Below are 21,788 nucleotides of genomic sequence, written 5' to 3' on the forward strand. Positions count from 1 at the left end.
TTTTCCCCTTCATTTTATATTTCATTCAAACACAACTACAATCTGAGAAAATTAAAAATTACTTTTCCCTTTGTGTGCATTGATCAAAATACTTTTTACATATGACAATATAACAATTAGGTGTACGGTTTACAGTTTAAATCCAGGGATATGTTGTCACTAAAATATTGTATTCATTCCACTGAAGTATCATTTTCTGAGAACTGGAGTAGCAGCAGAAAGAAGGTAAAAATTGAAGGAAAAATGGTTTAAGACCTGTAGTCTAGGTATGCATCCATTCTACCTTTCTTTCTATGGTGTAATAAATTAGTCTTCGTTACCCAAACAAGGGAGTTGGAACATTTGTCCCAACAGAGTTGGGACAAAATTTGACATCCCAGGTTGGCATTCCAGCTAAAGTAGGAAGTTTTGAAATTAAAATTGTAAGAGTCATTCCTACATTCTTCACTTTAAGCATCAAACTCTGTTGGTATTTGGGGGCAGTCCTATTAACATTGTCCAGAACAGAGTTTGTTTGAACAATCTCTTTTATAAATTGAAGCTTGCACTGAAGATTATGGCAGAAAAAAAAAAAAAAGTATTTATGATGCAAAATAAGGATTCTGATGTTTCTTATGGCACTTATGACAGCTTGTGCAATTTAAGCTCAGTTTTCTTGTGTACATTTAGCAGAATACAAGCTATCTACACATTTTTTTCCACCAAATCCCTGTCTTCTTCAGTGATCCAGATGGATATGGAAAGAGATTATCTTAGCTTCCAGAGAAAACTAAAAATCTGTTGCTTCCTAACTTTTGAGCACTTGGATTTGCAGTGTAGGTAATTTCATTTTTAGAAAAGCTGCATGTAATTAAATATATTACTATGTCAATAAAACATACCAATCAGTGAAAATACATGAAAAACTGAAGTTGCAGCTTCCAAAAACGTATGATCTAAATGAGCAAAAGGATTTTAAGAAAAAAGAACACACAGGGAAAACATACTTGTTCTTTGATTAGAACTATGCCTTAAAAACTGGATGGTTCTGGGTTCCTCTTTTTCTGCATAAGTTATCACTGGTGCCCATATTAACCCCCTCTGCCAGCTGTGAAGTCACATACAGAGGACTCTCTTTTCAAGTAGCCACAAATGATAGGAAAAAACAATCTATTTGGAAATTCAAAGATCCTGTGTTCATTGAACCAACCATATTGATAATAACCAGGTACCAAAATAAATAGGAATGAAGAAAGAATCTAATCAGTGAATATAGGAGTCCCTTCTCATTTATTTTTTTAAAGACCTGCAGGTAAAGTTTTGAATTTCCTTCATTTCCCTAACTGCATTTTTGTTTAGAAGTTCCATTTAAAGTCTCTATAGCTGTTAGGGTTACAAATCCTCTAATTTTAAATAGTGAAACATCTGAGTAAGCCCTTCAGTCTAAAGCTCTCCTAGCACATACCTGTGCATGAGTCATGTCTATGAATGTTGATGGCTCCCAGTTGCGGATCTGAGGATATGAAAACTAGTGCATTCCTTGCAAAAGTATTCTTGATTGTACAACTTTAGATATGCATATTACAAATAAAGCTGCAAAGATAGCCAGAAATGCTAAACTTCTTGCTAGAGTGAAGTCTTCCAGCATACTTCTTCAAATGAAAGAATGGAGATTTGACATACAGGACTATACCACTTCACCATCAAAAACTGCAGTCAGACTTGGTTCTAGACATTTTGTTTGATCAGTTTAGGAAAACAGAATTTTGAAGGCACAGTACAGGGAAAGGAGATGCAATGTCTGGAAAAGGGTCACTGAAGCTCAAGGTAGGAGAAACATCTTTTCTAGAGTAGTGTAAGCCTGGAACACTGTGGGCAATGTAAAAGACCTGCAGCTGCTATTTCCTCACATTGCTGGGCCAGCCTGACTTTCTCCATATCATATTAGATCCTCAGAGTTCTCCTAAGTCCAGGCTCAGTCTGTGAAGCTGCCTTCCAAGCTATAACAGAGGGCAGCAGAAAAGGGTTCCATCTCAGGGGCCATACCAGTCTAGTAGGGTTTTATCAGTCTGGATTTGACATACAGTGTTCCTAAAATGAAAAGGACCTCCAAGTACAGGTAAGGAAGTCCAAGCTGCCTTCCTGAGTAAAAATGGCAATACTGTACCTGAGAGTGTTTCACAAATCCAAGAGAAAGTAGTTGTCTCAGGAAGTTGTATTTATAGAAGAAATCCTACAAGTCAAATAACTCAGGTAAATCTCACAGACTCTCTGTAATATAAGTTTCTACATACACTGATGAGTCAATGTAGGGCAAATCAATTTTCTTCAGAGAAAGATAAAACATAGGAAGCATAAAGAGCAAACCTATTTTTCCAGTGGAGTCACTGCTGCACACAAAGAAAGATCCTTTCCTTGTGGTACACTCTGGATATATCTGTGCTAAGATTTTAGTCCAGATCAGGAGTGTACATTTGAAGTGAATCTCCTGATTGCACCTACCCATCATCTGTTTGCATTCCAGAGCAGTGTTGAATTTTAAACCTGGATTCCTTCTGGATGCAGAAATCAGGCCAGGACCACAGCACTGACCCACTGCCTCTAAATCTCCTGCTGCACCCTTCCTTTATTTAAATAACCTCAAATACCCTCTTGGGTCTTTTATGTCTTCCCAATACAGAGATTTTCTGGAAAAAAAAAATAAACTGTGCTTCGTGAGCTGTTCTCATATTTAATACTCTGTGAAAAATACTTCTGATATGCTGATAATATTATTTGTCAGCATGATATGCAGTATAGATATAAATGGTTTCTTACTGTTATTTCCTTAGGGCTTAAATCTTTTTTCTTGCCTTCTTTTTCAGCTCAAATAACTGTTCCACTATATCAAGTCTGCATTAAGTTGTATCAGGAGTTAGGCACTGTAATAAAAGAATCTTAGAAAAATCCCCCTTTTTGCCTTCAGTAAACTGTATGTACCAAGGGGATGGAACATTTGGAATGCTTTCATTGTTTTTTTTCATTTAATTAAAATGCCTGCTGAGAATCAGGAAGATAACTGTCACTAAACTCTTTGAATGTGGATATTCTGGCTTTTTTTTTTCTGTAAGAATAATTTGTCCTGTTACTATGCTCACTTTTTGCAATTTAAATTCAGAAGCAGTTCTCCTATGGAGAAAGTATTTTGAAAATTCTCCACTTTTCCTAGATGTAAAAGGCAAAATCTTCAGTTTTTCAGAGATTTAATCACATATTATAGGCCATAGCTATTTCTGGCAGGAATGGTTGAGCAGAATCTGGAAAACAGAGAGGAATTAGTCTAACCGTCTCTTCAGCTTGAAACTGGACTGATCTTGCTGTCTCAGAAGGTCCCTGCCCATGCTGTTGCTCTGAGGTGGTGCTGTTTGTTCCCATCTGTCATTCACAGTGTGCACTTCTTTTACCAAACACTCCAACCCACAAACTACGGCACAATTTCAACTTGTTTCAGAGTGAAAGCTTAACCCCTGGACAGGACTCATATTATGTGAAAGTAGTGTTAAATTGTGAGGAGGGTCTGTAGAGAGTTTCATCTCATGAATTTCTGACAAAAAAAACCCAGCAGTTTTGTCTTCTCTCTCCTCAGGATAAGGACCTGCCTGACCTCTTATTAGCAGTGAAATCAAGTTGGTTATTTCTGTCAGAGCGAAGATTTGAGCAGGCACATTCTTTGCAGGAAGCAGCCAAGAAACAGTATTTATTGTGTTTACATACTGCTATACTGACCACTAGAAATTATTTTCAATTAAATCCAGTAGTTTTTCTCAGGTGTTCCTTAAGCCAAGAATATTCTGTATTTAGTCTGATGAGGTATGGTGAGGTAAGTACAGGACCTTCATATCATTTTCTGTGTCCTGTGAAGCAGAGGTACAGGAGTCATCCCAAAGCAATGAGAATCTCTGTACCAGGTCTTAAGTGTTTCTCACCACAGTAGATGTTCATGCCATTGTTTATTTTTCTGACACGTACAAAGACATTCTACAATACTAAATTCCCAATTTTAAATTTACACTTCAGTAACACTATTCTCTGCTTTATTTTATATGTAAGATGTTATTACTAATTTTACGGAGGATGTGGTGGGAGAGGGATGTTGGCTTGCATTCTCTATTTAATCCTGCCCCATGCCTTTATGACCAAACATCTGCCTAAGAATACCTCCTGGTTTGGAAATCAGGAAGTCTGTCCTCCTTTCAGGTGACTACATATAAAGCACCCAGAAACTTGAACAGCTTGTTCTGATTCCTTATCTTTCCTGTTGAGTATTACTGAAAACTACTGATGCAAACAGCAATGCAGCGATTACTGAGGCAAATTAACATTACTGAAATGTTTCACTTTCTCATTACAGGAAGTACCTGATAAGAACAAAGCAAATGGACTATATTTTAGAGATGGGAAATGTCGGATTGACTACATCCTGGTGTATAGAAAATCAAATCCACAGACAGAAAAGAGGGAAGTATTTGAGAGAAATATCAGAGCAGAAGGTCTTCAAATGGAAAAAGAGGTAAGAGAGCTTTCTTGAAAAAAAAATTTTCAGCATTTAAAGCTTTGTAGTATCTGAGGGTATAAGTTTTGTTTACTCTGAAACCCCTTTACTCTGTTTTGGCAGTGGAAAAATGCTTTTAAGCATGCCTAAATATAGGCTATTTATTGCCAGAGCAGTGGGAAAGCATAGCCTGAAGGAAAATCAGACACATGGGCTGAAGACCAAAACAGGCCATTACAGTAATCTTTTTCAATCTTATGCACAAGTAGGCCACAGAATTTCATCCACTGTGCTATGCAAAAAAGAAAATTAGTGCTGTGTTTGGATGGCCTAAATTCTACTGAATGCAATCCACATTTCTGCACTTACATTTCATTTTAGCTGCCTGCTTCGCTCCTTACTGTGGCTCTTGGTATTCCTTCCAGAGGCCTAACTAGACCTCTGCCTTCCTTTTCCTGTCAGTCTAGGCACCGAGACTTGGACATTATTTTGATAGTTTGAAAGCAGCCTAACATCTCTCCTTTCTTAATCCTAAACATTGAAATAATTAGATAGTACATATGAATCGTTTATATCAATGTTATTTCCAACACAATGTCCTAAGCCAGTAAATACTTTCTGGATAATGTAAAATGTAAAAATGAATGTAAATTGTCTAAAAATATATTGATAGGTAGCAGGAGCAAGTTTTAAAGACACCATATCTTTTTTGTCTAGGCAGTGCTCTCTCCTGAATTTTCCTAAGAGTGCTTAAGCAGGACTTCAGTCTCACTTCTGTGCGGAATAGATATACTGAATAGTTAGCTTTACTTGTGCTTAACTGACTCACACCCATGCTAATATGCATTGTCCTTCTCTCAGTGATGAAAGCAGTAGAGAGATTTTTCAGGTTACAGGCAGATGCTGTACATCATCTCCCTTTCTTTCACCAAATTCCTGGTTCATGTGTAGATTTTCTGCCTGTGTACTTGAAAGGCATGCTGCCCTGGAGCACACCAGGGAGGAAAAAATGAAACCTGTTTCTCTCCAGAATAATTAAATGTTTCCTTTTTAAAAAAGTTTTTGAATGAATGTGGGTCCTGGTCAATACAAGAACATATGACTGGTTACATCAACTGGTTACCATAACCTTTTCCTTCACATAGCCTGGAAGTCAGGATCTTTAGTGCTGCTGTTGTTGACAGACGTTTTCAATGGCAGCCATTGTTCGCTTATTACATGTCTTCTGTGAACATCCCAATGTCTGTAGCAATTGCAACCCAAAATCCAAGAACACAAGAGTGTTGCTGTGGCTCTTCGGCTTGACATCCTGGAACTCTGCCCTGCTTCCACCAAGAGGGATACTGAAAAAATCTCTGAAATTTGGGCAGTGTAGAAAATGGATGGGGAATGAATCCTCCCTGCTTATACATCTATCCAATAGTATCAAACCAGTCTTTTCCTAGTTTGTGATTTTTTTCAGGTTTATTACTGTACTAAGGTCAGCAGTGAAAGCTATTAAGTCACTTTATATTTTAAGTATTATGAAACTTATTACAATGTTCTGCACAGAAAACTTTTTCAAATTGATGATTTAAGCCCTTACTATGGAGTTTTCTTGTGGCTTTCAAGCCCATTTACTTGGACTTTGCTGCCTAGGCTGCGTGAATGATCTGCTCACTTGATTATTCATTTAATTTTCTATTATGCTACTGACATGCAGTTTTATTCCTTATTGATCTCATTTGGCCTTGGTGTGACTTCTTGCCAGCATCAGTAATTGTACATTTTCTAAACTCAGAATGATAAAAATGAGCTTGTGTTAGATGATTCAGGCTAATGTGTTTAAAATCTAGGGTAGCAATCTTTTTTAACATGACTCTGACCTAAAATTAAACCCTAACATGTATATTTTATGATCACTTTAGTTTCTAAATTGAATTATAATCCTCAAGGAAATAACTACATTCTTGGTATGCTCCCTCCCTCATGTCACAGAGTAGCAACTGTGCTGCATAACACTTAGGTTTAAAATAATGGTGTAATCGGTTAATGCTTAGTTTATTTCTCATTATTTTTACTTCTCCTTTTGGTAAGACTATGCATCATTCTGAGTTTTAATGCTGGAAGATTCAAACAGCAGGTCTCTTTTCCAGTTGTTCATGTATAATATATTGCTTCCAATGAGAAAAGTTTGCTCCCAGATAAAACAAGAGAATTGCCTGTGGCTTTGGCCAGAGAACTTATACAGAGGCAACAGGTTGCAGCTGCTGGACTGAAAAACAATTTTACCTTTCGTGAATTTCATGTGATTGTTGGTTCATTCTCCTTTGACTACTGTCTGTTCATATGTTGACATTTGACCATATTAGTCCTGTTTCTTACTGTGAAATCAGTGGCAGAGAGGAAAACCTAGAGCTGTTCACACCGCAGTTTCAAAACCGTATTCCTCAGTAGTACTGCAGTGAGAGAATAACGCACTGCAGTGACTCGCTGACACATGTAGCACAGCAAAATACCCAAGAAATGGTGGGTGCAGGGAGGAAAGTGCTTACTTAACATCACGAAATGAGAAACTGAATCTGAAATGAATTCAGAAATGTTGAGAAAACTTCAGGCACAATGTGAAGATCATGTAGCTGAGAAAGGTCCAAAAAGGTATATGTTTCTAACACTAGAAAAAGGTGACAATGTTCTGCAGATAGTCTTAAAGAATTCACACTCTCTTCAGCTATGCCACACCACTCTCCTGTGGCAGTTCTGGCAGGTTTTGTGCTCTATATGTCTAATAATAAACAATGAGGGGATCGACATGAGATTCTTCACAGGCTGCAGATGGATCTCTGCTCCAGTATGGACATCCGTGGGCTGTGGGCGGACAGCTGGCCTCACCATGGCCTCACCACAGGCTGCAGGGGAATCTCTGCTCTGACACCTGGAGCACCTCCTGCACTGACGTTGGCATCTGCAGGGCTGTTTCTCTCACATATTCTCACTTCTCTCTGCTGACTGCCGTTGGTTGCTCTTGCACAGCAACTTTTCCCCCTTCTTAAATAAATTATCCCAGAGGTGCTACCACCATCACTAATGGGCTCGACCTTGACAGGTCTGTCTTGGAGCCAGATGGCACTGGCTGTGTTGGACACAGGGGAAGCTTCCAGCAGCTTTTGACATAAGTCGCTCCTGTAGCATCTCCCACCTGCCCCACTACCTAAACCTTGCCACACAAACCAAATACAAGCTCGGGGGTAGCCAGCATGGAGCAGCTCATGTACATAGCTTGTTCATCTGCAACCTATTTAAGCTGAACTGTAATGCAACACAAATGCAGGACAGAGGGAAGGGACTTCAAAATCTATACTCAGCAAACAAAACCAGACCACTCTTGGATTGTAATTTGTGAAAGAGAAGAAGATAAACTTATTTGTAAGTAAATACTGTGTATCCAAAATGAATCTGATATTTTGTAGGATCTGGTCATGTAGCCCTGGGAGTAGACTACATTTAATTTGAACTTGGCATATTTAGGTTTTGGGGTTGTTTTCGCTTCTCATGTCTACACTAAGCTAATTCATACAGAGAGTTCTACTACTAAGTATACATCATACAGTTCCCTTAATGATTGTGTCCAAAGTTTTTAATTTATAGTTTGTAAGTTTTTTGATACAGTTTATTTGAAAAGACATTTGACATGCCAGTAGAAACTGATAGATAGAAATGTAGTAAAGGGGAACTATTGGCATAAGTAGAGCAAGCAGTATATAGGCCATTTATTTTATATATTTTGCATATTTGTGTATACTAATGTTGCAGCATAAAAGCAATTAACTGTTTTAAAGCAATAGCATTCCTTACTGCTTTAAGAAGCAGGTCGCTTCATGGTTACTGGATGCAGAATATGTTCCAGGAACTAGTTTAAGATGGTTTCAAAAAGCAGTCAATCCATTTGGGCTTCTGCCCACACATCAATCTTCGCATCTTCCAAATAAAGAAAAGAAAAAAAAAAAGTGATTTTGTGTTACATGCCCGATTAAATATTTACACATTGCCACCATAAGAGTCAAGCTGTCACCAGGGCAGCTCTAGTTGCATTCACTCCCTGCCTCAACCAGAAGCTGACATTTCTGGGGCAACATCTGGCAGATGATATGCAGCTGCTATATACAATAGGGAGCAGAAATAAACAATAAGTGTTCTCTGGAGAAAAACCCAAAAGGCAGGAAAGAAAAGCAGAGTATGAGCTTATGAGCTTCATTTTTGTTGTATGAACAAATGTCTACTGGCAGGTATAATCTAAGTCTGAAAGTCATGTTAATCTGAGTCTGAAATTTGTGTTTAGAGATCTTTGTCAATAGTTGATGCAATATAACTACAGGATACTATTATTTCATGACTTTTCAACTTTGCAAGCAGATGAAGATATGTTTGTGGCAAGGCAGTGGGAGTTGTATGAAGCAGTTTTTCTTAATGTGGCTGTAACTTTGCACTAATGGGACAGGACTTCAGAGGCAAGGAACGTGTATTCAGTGAGAGACTTATACTTAGCAGCAACTTGGAACCTGGTTTAAAATGACAAATGTCGAGAAAAATTACAGATGACAGAAAGAGCACACAATAAAGTATCTCCGTGATTCTTGTCTCATCCCTGAGTGTAGTATCAAAACAGACTTATGACCATTTCAAAGTGAGGTAGAAGTTAGAAAAGAAGAATAAGGATGAAAAAAAACAAGAACTTCAAAGACTGAAACTTTAAATATAGTTGTGCTCAGAAAGTGATGATATGGAAAAGATGTTATAATCAACAGTTATTGCTGCTAAGCATAGTCAAATATTATCTTCTTTCTTTCTGGCAGAAATAACATCTACTACTTTTTGTTGTTGTTACTATTGTTAGTACTGCAGAGCCAGAACAGTTACATGAAGACTCATCTGCTTTTTTCTGGTTTGTGCGTCATTGCTACAATTGTTCATGAGAGTCCTGTTACATAAATGTTATTGCTTATTGTGATTCATGGGCAGAAAAGAATTAAGCTGACTTCCATACCCCAAGTGGTGTTTGCAGATCTGAGTGAGGAAAGGTGTTTTATCAACTGAGCTTATGTAATTTGGTTCTCTGAAAAGCAGTGCACAACAAAATCTCTGTGCCTTTGGAGCTCATTCTTTAAGTTTCTTTTTCAGTTATGACTTCAGTTTATTCAGTTATTGAAGGACCAGTGCCTTGTTTGTAATTTATTGTTACTATTGAGGTTAGTTTAATCAACTAGGAATACGGTTTATAACAGAATGCTCAGCCTATGGCCTAGTAACTATTTGCAGCTTGCCAGGAGAACTTGTGTGGTGGCCAGGCGCAGGCTGCAGGTCAGCTCTTTTCCTTTGGTGTTCAAATCCCTTCCTTGTCATGTTGAGCTTACTCTGCACAGAGCAAAACCCCCCTATCCACTAGAGAAAAGGGTGACTAGGTAAAGCTTCCACCACCAAAATTGCAACTGCTGTCCTCCAAGTTTTTGGGTTTTTTTACACAGAGGAAGATATGTGTGTGTATGCACTGTGTGACATACACGCAGTATATGCTAGGACAGCACGTACGCACCAGGACAACTGTGCATATGATGATCATCCATATGTGCAGGAGTGGTAGGTGAGGCCACATGGAGGATGTCAACTTTGGATAACTGGCTTCCTTTTGAGACAAACTATATAGCTCCCCACCTAGAAAAAACAGGGATTGCTGGCCTAATGAGTTTCTTAATTCCAACACAGTTCACATCTTCCTTTTCTGTTCTATAATAATGTGTGACTCCTTTAATTGCAATGGGGCAGATTGCTGGCTGTCACCTTATCATTTAAGTCAACAGCTCAATGACAGTTTACACTAGCTGAGGGATCTGTCTTTTACATGTTCATGCATTTTAAATTACATCATTTTGTATTTGTTACAATTTATGCTTCCTGTCTTTCCTTGCTCATTTAATGTCAAACCATACTCAAGGACATTTTCAAAAAGAAATTAAATACAATTCTTTCCTATTATTTTTTCTTTTTTTAATAGTTATGGAGTACCCTCGATACTGTCAGTACCTCCAATCATCACACACACCCATGTACATGTATGGACACTTATATAATACACGTACGCCCTCATGTATACACATGGTGGAAAAAAGCATAGCCAATATCTATCTCAAGGTAATGAAAAACACTACATAGATGTTCCAGTCTCTTTACATAAGACAGAGAACTTTGCTTTCATGCTAGAGCAGCAACAAGTAAAATAGTAAGACATGAGTAACAGTGGCATGCATTTCCCCCTGTTTGACTAACTGGCATTTGGACAAAACTAGGCCTTCTTGGTCTGTGGAGAAGATCGTATCATATGTAGTTCAGTGTTAGTCTGCTACTGTAGCTAGTATCAAGTGTTCAGTAGCTCTCATGCACTCTAGTAAGTTATTTCAGTCTCTCACTTTTCTGATCCTCTTATTCAATATGTAAATATCTGAAGCTAATGAACCCACAGTACAAATTATGCTGCCTGCAGGAGCTGTGGTTTCACGAGTAGCATAATATTCCATTATTAGCAGGTGCAGTTTGTTATTTAATGTTTAAACACTGTGTTTGATTGCATTCACAAATCAGGGATGGAAACATCAAAGTGACAAAAAGGGAACTAGACTGAAATGCAAGCCCACCACATGCTTTATAAGTGAAAGTGCTTCCAGCTATTTAATGTAAAACATTGGGCTGTTCATTTCATCCAAATTCAGCCAGAGCAAATTAAAAACAGATCAGTCTTCCAAAGATTTATTGTTAGTTCATTATCTAATGCAAATAGCAAGTGGAGTCTCTTTTCAGCAGTGTTTTACAGAAAAAATGTAATTTCCTTTCCTAGAGAGTACTCTATACCAAAAAGCATTGGAGGAGTTTCCAGCTACCTGGAGTTCTGAGGGGAAACGTTTTGCATATCAGATACTATGTCCACTGTACAGCACAATGGCAATTTAGAAGAGAAATTCGAGGAGGTACTTGGAAGTCTGGAGGGATGGAGTCTGAACTCAAATTTCAGTGTGCAGTTTTTAGAAGTAACCTTCCTGGATGTCTGAGGGAGCCTGGAAATTAATATGTTTCTGAGTTGACAAATTTCAGTCTTTGACAGGCCTTTGTAAAGCTTGTAGACTAAGAAACTGGTGCTGAAAAATTGTTATGCATTTGAAAAAAGTATGGCTTTTTTATGGAGGTAATAGAGAAAATACGTAGATAACTGAAAAGGGATAACAAGGTTTCTTAGATACTTCTTTTCCTTTAGGAATGTTGAGTAGGGTTTATTTTTGTCAAAGAGTTTCCTGTCATCAGTCCTCACAAATCAGAAACCTTTTGAAGGACACAAGGCTTGTGTAAAAAAAGCCAGACAGACAGTAGTTTAAAAAAATTAAGAATGTTACGTATGAGATGCCCCCTACGTGTCAGAAGTCACCTTTCCCTTTACAATAATTGGTCTTAAACTGCAATTATTTTTGAGATGTCATTTGCCTGCCAGTGGCATCAGGAGCAAGAGTAATCCACAAGGTTACAATCACTTAAATGCATGGTGAGAGTTTTCATTGCCCAAAGGTGACATGACTTGTTTGCTGCAACACTCCCTAATAGCACTGGCTTAATGAGCATAAATCTAGAGCTGTCTATAGGGAACAGAAAGGCAGAGTATGTAAAAAAAACAGCTGTACAGTTTACGTTCTCGTGTCATGTTGATGATTTGGGTGTTGAACTCGTTTTGAAAAGACGGCTTTGTATTTACAGCATTAAACTTCTGAACAAACAGAAATTATTCCAAGTGGCCAAGGGGGCCATTTGTGCCTAGGGAACATTTGATCTTTCCCTGCAGCATGAAGTGGCATGGAGCTGCCCTCCCTGGAAGTAGTCTCAAGAGGGCAGCCTGAATCTGGAAAGGACAATTCCCTTTCTCACCTGCTCTTGGCACAAGAGGGCTCCTTATCGGCTGATTACTTTCTTTGTTATACCATGTTAATATTGGTCATGGAGTGAATGGAACATTGGGACACTGTGCCTTGGATTAACTGTATTTCAGTTGTGGTAAGAGGGTCACAAATAGAGTTGGTCAAGTTACCTCAGTGCTCCAGTTTTAGTTAAAAAGATGTTTCAGCTTATGTCTCTCTGGGCCCAAATTAAACCCAGCATTTTGCATTCCATATTTACATATTTGTTTCTTGTTGTTTGAGTGGTAATGAAGTGATGTTGTAAATGAAATGTAATAAAGCCTGACCTGGGGGAAAAATGTTCCTGAGATAGCCACATCAACCAAAACCTCTGACAGCCAATTTGTTATCTCCCCGTATTTAAAGTCTTATCTGGTTTACAAAATGCTCTTCTGTGCACAAATTTCTTTGGAATTCTTGTATGAAAGCGCTTGAAGAAATCTCTAAAAGTGTATTTTAGGCAAAACAGTATAAAGACCCATGTCTTTCGTCTTGGAAATCTTCATGATACAGGACTTACTACTTTTCTTAGATACAGCTTGTTGTTCATGTTAATAGTCTCAAACAGATCTTTGCATTTATAACAAATAAGATTGACTCTCCTTTCTGAAATCTCCCTTGTCAAGTATTAACATAAGAACTTTTTGCTTACTTTTTAACAGCCGTCTCATACCTTTTTAAGATTCAAAACTTTCCATGAAGAAGGAAGGCTCTGCAGTGAAAATGTGACAGTTTTCATATGGGTTAGCCTAACATCTAGTGATTCAATAGCTCAGAGTTTTACTGCACTGCTTTCTATATGCCCTTCTCCACTCAGAAACTTGTCTTTCCATACCCAGACTTCTGTGCCTTTCTATGCCTTTTAAGCTAATAATCTGATCTGCAACCTCATTTTCCAAGGAAGCTCAGTTATTCCTGCTGTCGTAGGAGTGCTGATAAGAAGGCACATCTTAAGGTTGTCTTGTTGAAGCAGAACCGTCACCAATGCTCGGTCACGATGACCGTGGGTTTTTTTCTTCTGTATGTGTAGTTCGGTGCAGTTCAGTAGAGATTACAGCCTTCATCTCCAGAGTTCTTGAGTTTGTACTGTTAGTGCTATTGCTGTTGGAAACTGTGGCTTTCTGAGGCAGGATTGGATTAAACAAATGTCCTGAAGCAGCAGTTGAGTGGATGGAAAGTGTAGTCAACAGTCGTGTGCAAATTTATGGATTTCATCACTAGCTTCAGAAGTTCAAAGGAGAGAAGAATTCAAGTAATAAAATACAGAAAGTACTGGCTTTGGCCAGTACTCAAGAGACCTTTCAAAGTGCAGAGGACACTAGTGGGAGGATTTTTTATTTACATAACTGTATTTCCGTACATGTTCTCTGTGGGCAGAATGAATAAAGCAGGATGGGGGAAATGGATGACAGCCAAGGCCTTGTAAAATATTGTATTCAACTTGCTGTCACTGTGATGTGTCCCAGACAGCTCAGCAGTGAACTAGAGGTCCCCATGAAGCTGCAGCTGTAGGAAGTAATGTGTCTACACTGCTGCAGAACTTGAGATGGGTGGCAAGGAAAGTAACAGGAGTCCAGGGAAAATTAGATGGCTGTACTGCAGAGTCCTGAGAGGAAAAAGAACCATCTTACTGACTGTAGCTGTTTGCAATGTAGATATCTGTCTGGGGAGGGACAAGCCCTTCTGGGCAACAGTTCCTCTCAATCTGAGGAAAGCAGAACAAATGAATTTTACCCTGAAGGTACCTGTTCCTCTCCATTACAGATATCTAAACATAGTTGCTTGGAATTACACCTGTGATGTCTGCTCCTTGGAAGTAAGCCTCCAGGCAACTTCTTAGGATTGGTGATAGTGCCAGTGTTCTGAGACAAATGCAGCATCCTGCCAGTGTCCAGCAAGGGAATCTGGGTCAGATACATGGCACACACCATATCGATAAAGTAAAGGAGATAAGCATTTTTGTTTGTCCTGCGCCCAAGCGATACCTATGGATTTACATGAGTAGATCTGCAAATTGCAGGATCAACCCCAGTACTGGTGGACTGCTAACAGAATTGTATGATAATTGAAAACTTCAGTGCTAAAACCCCCAAGCTATGGAATAGATGAATGCTTCTGCGAATTTTTGATTATTTTACATCTTCTGTTCTTTACCAGTTTTAATGTGAATTGATGAGTGTTTGCCATGTCAATTTACGTTTCCATTTGACCTGGTTTTTTGTCTATGTTGTGAAAGGGAATAATTCGTGTACTTACTAGAGCATTGTTCCAGCCAAAAGGCATAATGTGAAAATGATATGAGGAAGGTGAGCACATTGGAGTTTTAGAAGAGAGGGGGCGAAACATGATAGTCTGGAAGGATTAAGAGGACGCTAGTATCAAGACGTGGGGGCATATCCATATTAAATGACAACAGATGAGTAAGACCCCTTCTCACTGTATAACTCCCCATATAGAAATCTAAGTGTAGAATCTCTTTAGAAATACAACACAAGCCCTTAACATCTTGAAACAAGTCTTTTGTGTTTATGTAGGATGACTTAACAGAAGGCAGGAAAGAAGAAAGGCAAGGAATTAATAGTCATTAATATAGATTAGAGTCAGCAAAAAGTTTTAGCTGAGGAAAGATGGATACATTTTGAAAATGTGAAAACATCTCAGTTAAACAGATTAGAAATTAAATGCCTGATATTAAAATGGCATGCTAGTTTATAAGGAAGGCTTAGCTTACCATAAAGAAAACAGGAAAAAATATTTTAGAAGTGATTATATAATCCAGTAATAACACCAAAACATGCTATTTTGTGTGGACAATACTTATGCTTAAATCAAATTGAAATTTTTCAAGTGTTTACTTAGAAATTTTTAGAAATCTTGTCTGAATTGCTTAATTTTCATAGAATTTATTCAGATTGATATTAAAACAACATGCATTTCTCTCTTAAATGACATCACAGCTGATCACAGAAATATTCTTATAGGACTAACTATGCCTAGTTAGTAAAAATTTTTATTTGCTGCTTCTGTTCTTAATTTATTTCATAGACCACCTGCAAAGAAGCAAGGATATTTTCAATCATATACTGTGTAGCATAAAATAAAATCTCATTTCCTAAGCTCATTACCAGATTCCCAGTGCAGAAATGAGCTGACAGCAGCCTTTGCAGTCAAATTCACTGCACAGACATTTTACTTCCTCTGACTACAGGAAAATACAGTTAGATCAGTAACCTGGGACATGGTGCCAGGACCACAATTTGGTTCAGATCTCATCAGAATAAACATGGAAGTGAGTGGATTACTTGCACTTAAATTTCTTATCCCATGTTCAGAGACTACCACAGTAAGATCTTCAAAATTTGCAGTGAGAACATGAATATAGTTCAGGTTTTCTTAGATACCTAGAAATTGTATTTTCTAAAAAGTGCTTATGTGCCTCTCTAAATGCCTAACCCTACCTAACTCTGTCACTAAAACCCCAGATTGGTATTACCAATATCCAAAAACGCTGATCCGTTTTGTTGTGTTGCTCTTGTCACTTGTGTCACCAAGAAGAGCCTGACTCCATCCTCGTGACACTCATCCTTTATATATTTGTAAACATTAATAAGGTCACCCCTCAGTTTCCTCCAAGCTAAAGAGCCCCAGCTCCCTCAGCCTTTCCTCATAAGGGAGATGTTCCGCTCCCTTCATTATCTTTGTTGCTCTACTCTGGACTCTGGCCAGCAGTTCCCTGTCCTTCTTGAACTGAGGGGCCCTGAACTAGACACAGTTCACTCTCTCCTGATAGTGTCATTTGGAGTAGGGCCTTCCTCAGCCATAGCCTTGTTGAGTTCACTGGTGTCTCTCTTTAGAAAGAATTTTATATTATGTTGTGAAACACAGCAGTGCACAGACTGTAACAGAGAGCTACAGGACAGTTCACTGCATCCAGGAGAGTGCTGACACTGAAAAGATTTTGGAGTCTAGGTCGATAGTCATATAAGCATTTATTGTCTTCCTTGCTTAGATGAGCTGGGAAACAAGACTCTGAAGAGGGAGTTGAACAGCCAAAGAGCTTCTCCTTGCTAAAGCATAGACAGGTGCTCAAAACCTGGGTTGCTGCAAATGCTTCTGCATCCACATGGGATGTCAGTGGTGGCCTTTCTGTTCAGAGATCCTGTGATGCCCAGAGAGGTTGTGAGGTCTCCATCCATGGCCATATTCAAGACCCCACGAACCACTTTAGTTGTCTTTCAGCAGTGGTTTGGACTAGATGAGCTCTGGATGTCCCTTCCAACCTCTATTGTTCTGTGATGTTATAATAAACAGCTTGTTCAATTCCTCTAGGTTATTTGTATGCAACAGCCATAATAAGCCTGCCTGCATGTTTTAGGTGTTTGATTGATTGTTAAGTTTGTGAAATTAACTGTTAGACAAAAATAAATTGCCTTTTTCTTTGCCAAAGCAATGTTTCTCCAATAAGCCTCTAAAAGCAAACATGAATATTTAATAGACAATTCATTAAAAGTAAATACTTTCTACATTAAAAAAAAAAAAAGAGAGAGACATAAATCTGTATTGGAAAAATATTGTTTTCATATTTTACACTTGGGATAAATCACAAAGGAAGCTGCCTTGTAAAATGTAGTTGAATTGTACAATGTATTTTTAATGGCCAGTAATGCCAAAGGTAAAATATTATACATAAGAGACCTTTTTTGGCCCATAGTAGAGTCAAAAATGTTTGATGATCTCAACTATCACTATATAAAATATTAACATTTTTAATCTAAAAATGCAGCATATATATAACTGATGCCTCATGTAAAGAGAACTAATATCAAAGTATTCATAAGTAAAAAGGGATTATTCTGCCAAGAGGTTTAGCTATCCACATTTCAAAATCTGCAAATAATTAATTTTTCATGTTTATACTGTATTCCAGTCCAGAGGAATTAAAAGATGCATCCTATCTCTTTGTCAGATGAAACTCATGTGATTATCTATTTCAGTTGTCACAGAAATCTTACCCAGATGGGTTCAAAACTGTATTCATTGAGTATTTACTAATAGGATTATTGAGAAATGTTTTATCAGTGCCTCTCACTCAGATCAACCTCTTCCATTAAGATGGTCATGCTGCAGGTATTTCTAATCTTCTTCTCTATGAAATGGAGTCCCCGTCAGAAGATATTATTTCCATGGTAGGTTTAGTACATCTAGGTTACCCTACTGTGAGATCCATCCTGTCCATCACAAGTGAATTCAGATGACATTAGTTAGAATTAAAGATATCCTTCCTCGTATTGTTTTTTCTCTCAAAGGAATTTGTATCTCTCTGTTGCAAACTGTAATCTGATCATTGCACGGTAAACTTGAGCAATGAGATAGTATTTGCCTTTTACTTCTACCTAAGTAACCTGCCCTGTTCTTTAAGTTGCCCTACCACTCATGCATTTTTGTCTACATGAAAGGACATTTCCAAACATTTCCCCTTGTCACTAATTCTGTTCTATTCCAGCATTGAGATCCTGTCAGCTGCTGCCAGAAATTAAGCACTGTAACAATCACACCTGCTTTGAGTTGGATTAAATGACACATTTCCTGAATGCTAGCAATAGCCAAACACCTGCCTGCATTACTAACTCCACTGGAGCTGAACCTCTGGAAGTATTTTGCAAAGTAAAGATGAAGCTTTACCCCATCATCAAATTTTGTCATGAAATTTCACAGTAAAAATAATTTTTAATTGTAGTCATGTGACTTATAACAAGTTATTCTATATTTTATATGTCAGTGTCCTCTTATGTCAAAATTGTTTTATTAACAATTTATTATTGTTTATATTTATTTATTATTCGTAATTATTAGTTAGGGCTTTCTTTTTTCTTATTTTCATTCTTACTTCTTTTTCCCCACAGTTTCTTGTAAGTCAAAAGCTTCTTAAAATCCTAATTGAAATGTGAGGAGTATATTTCTCTTTTTCACTAAACCCGTACTTTGATTAAAAGTATATATATGAAAGATATTGTCACTATTGTTTACAAGATTCATCTGATCCATGAATGTGGAGGTTAATGCTTATGAGTATGTAATATTCTCCCTGAAACTGGACATATATCTAAGTAATTACCCTGTGGTAATGTATGCACTTTTGAAAAGTATTGGCAGCATATTACTGCTGCCTTTCCAGTTCTACTGAATTACCCCTGTGAATTTACATTTACTTTGGTTTAGCAGAGGAAGAATGGTTTAATCAACTAAAATTCCTGGGTTTTGATTTTTCACTTAATTCACTCCACATGGCAAATCAATCTGTGCTGTTAACATAACAGAGTAAGTCTCGAAAGCAGCAGAACCTGTAGCAGTCACTATTTACTGCTCTGCACTCAGATGTCATATGGAGCTAGATAATAGTTGTTACTAGAGGATGTTGATTTTTCTCTCCTTTTCTGGCTTTTCCTGCATCATGATCTTAACAGAAATAAGACATGTTTGCCAGAAACTGAAGCACTCTTCCCATTCTGGCTTTTTAACTTGACTTGCAAGGTCTATGCTAAAGTAGGCAAGGTTTAATTCCGGTTGCTGGATCTGTTTCAAAATCTTATTTATCTCCTTTTACTTTTATAAGGAAGACTTTAAAAAGTGAGGAGAGCCCCAGCCTTGAGTATTTTTCTCTTGAACGATGATAAGGAAAGCAACTTAATGGTAAATCCTGATTTCTTTTCCCTATTGATATGCATACATGAATGTGAGTGTTAGTTTTTTGCAGTTGCCTGCCTAGAAGCCTCAAGGCAAATAACCAATTACACCATTCAGTTGGAGACACCGTAGTTTTATCCTTCTTCAAGGTTATATGCTGTGAATCTCTTTTCTCAACTTTCTTAGCTTTTAGACTCAAAAAATGCTTGTATTAAGGTGAGTCCTACAGTTGTTTTTGTCTTAAAATGACTTGACAGTATTATTGATGATGAACCAAAAAAAGTCTTTGTTGAAGGAGAATGTTCAAGAGGGTATTTGACAAAAGAAACTGATCTCCATCCCTGATCCTGGAAGACAGCCTGTGAATACACCAAAACGTGTCCTTTTCAAGAGATGTTCAATGTCAGCATAACTTCGTTTCCATTCAGATCAACAATGATAACTTCAGAATGAGCAGAGTCAGATAAACAGTAAATATATATATTTAAATCCTGACATCAAGAGAGCTTAGAATGCCTGCAGGAGTACATACAAGTTTAGTAGCCAGGACTTAAGTTATACAGCAGTTAACATCACTCTGGCTGATTTCAAAGGAGAAGAAGAACCTGCTCTTTACAAGATTTCCTTGGCCTAGCTGATGAGTGTATGTTACATAAATGGTCCCTACTTTAGTCTCTCCCGTTCCTTTTATAGTGATATTGAAGGAGAATATGGAGCTTTGTTTTTAAACATGTTTGTGGTCAATCTTTTTTTCTCTGGGAAATACAATGTCTGTAAAAATTTATGGTAAAGGAGAAAGGTAGTCTTCCCAGAAGGGGGGGTCTAGAATTCATGGTTCTATGGTACCACCTGTATTCTAGAGCTGGCAGAAATTATTCAGTACTGCAGTGGTTTTTCAGTGGAGCCAGAAAGGTTGGAAATTAATGAATATCTCTGATACAGAGATATGGGCTATGGAAACTTTTGATTATCAAATACTGATCTAATATTTTCAAGAATTATGGAATATGATTTCCAGCTGTAAAGGGGGGTTGGGGAGTGGAAAGAAGAAGGAAGCAAAAATTACAGCTTGTGAAAAATAGTAGATTAATGGCACTGAACACTGAAACCCATCGTATATTGACTACCTGTAACCCACATCTGAAATCTACCAAACAAACCCATTTTGAAGATCAGGGTTTCATTAAACTAAATACACCTTGCTAGTGCTTCTCAATCAGAATAATAATTTCTTTAAAGTTCTTGTAAGAAATAATTTGTTTTATAAAGAATACCACCTTTGCACTGAACATTTCAAATTTTCATGAATTTTCATGTCTAGGAACTTGTGGTTTTCAACCAACATTTCTCTGAAGACTACAGTTCTTCCATAGGACATATTCTTTTTTCCAGCCCATTTCAGTAAGTGGGTTGCCCAAAGACTGTGAAATCTCTGCCTATGGAGATATTCAGGACTCAATGGGACAATCCCCTGAGCAACCTGATATCAGTTGGCCCCGCTTTAATTAGAGCATTAGCCCAGGTGACCCCTAGAGGTCCCTTCCAACCTAAATTATTCTGCAGTTCTCTGATTCTGATAAGTCTCTTGTCAGATTGGCCTGGCCCTGCTCTGAAGACCATCAAGAACGTTATTACTGACCAGAAGAAAATCTGTTTTGCTATGGGTATTCCTTCTCAATAAATCAGTTTGAAACAACCGATTTATTTGAAGATAGGTGATCTGGCAATTTTCATATGGTAATAACTCTGTAGGTACTGGTGCCACAGGTCAGTTCCAAACACTTATTCTATTTTTGTGTTTGCGATGTGTTTTATCTCACTGTCTGTCCCCTTGATTCATCTGTTTTTCTTTCTTCCTCATCTAGACATCACTTTCTAGAAGATTGCTCATGTCAATAATTGTCAGATTTAAATTTCCAAGGGGACCAATGATACATTGATGTTTGTTTGCATGTTTCCATAATGTGAAATTGAGTTTACTTCTCCAAACCATTTAATGAGCCAAGCCACAAAAGTCAATTACAAAAGAAGAATGTTCCTCTCCTCTTGATAAAACATTTAGAAGCTGAAGGAACTGTGTTTAAATACTAATCTAACAAAGAGAGTTTAACAGATTCTGTTCACTGAAGTATTTTTGTAACTAAAATGCTGGTCTTTATTTTTTTTTTCAGATATTTTTGATTAGCTATATTCTCCTTAGAGTAAGTGAATGTGACATTTCATTCAAGGACTTCTCCATCTGGATTCTTCTCTTGTTTTTCTCAGGCTTTTTTAGTGCTTTCCTTTACAAACACTAAACATGAGCAAACCCAAGAGAAATGTATTTCATATTAATAATTTAGCATTATTATATCTTTCTTCTGAAAATAACTGAACCTCCCAAATATGTTTTGGTTAGATCTTCTGTTGACAAAACTGATAAAATAACATTACAAGATACTGAGTAAAAAATACTATTTAAAAATCTGTATTTATATTTGTGATAACTATATGGAAGTTTTTCATGTTCCTTTGTGAAAATATGTACCAGATAAGAAACCAAATTTAGATTCTGTCCACTCATGAAACAGCATCTCCAGAAGTGATGTTAATGTGGCTGCCATATCTACTATGGCTTAAACTACAAT

The 21,788-nt window shown here is 37.5% G+C and overlaps 1 protein-coding gene across 4 annotated transcripts in view; it reads left to right on the forward strand.

Annotated features, from left to right (window-relative positions):
- The window catches only part of ANO4 (anoctamin 4), a 181,188-nt gene that overhangs the window by 86,316 nt on the left and 73,084 nt on the right, over window positions 1-21,788 (forward strand). For all 4 annotated transcript variants that reach the window (XM_071800515.1, XM_071800519.1, XM_071800524.1 and 1 more), the window contains one exon: window positions 4,370-4,528. In XM_071800515.1, the coding sequence (XP_071656616.1) occupies window positions 4,370-4,528 (159 nt within the window). The remainder of the gene's footprint in view (window positions 1-4,369; window positions 4,529-21,788) is intronic.

The sequence above is a fragment of the Patagioenas fasciata genome, chromosome 1 (assembly GCF_037038585.1).
Source record: "Patagioenas fasciata isolate bPatFas1 chromosome 1, bPatFas1.hap1, whole genome shotgun sequence".
In the NCBI taxonomy this organism is placed as follows: Eukaryota; Metazoa; Chordata; class Aves; order Columbiformes; family Columbidae; genus Patagioenas; species Patagioenas fasciata.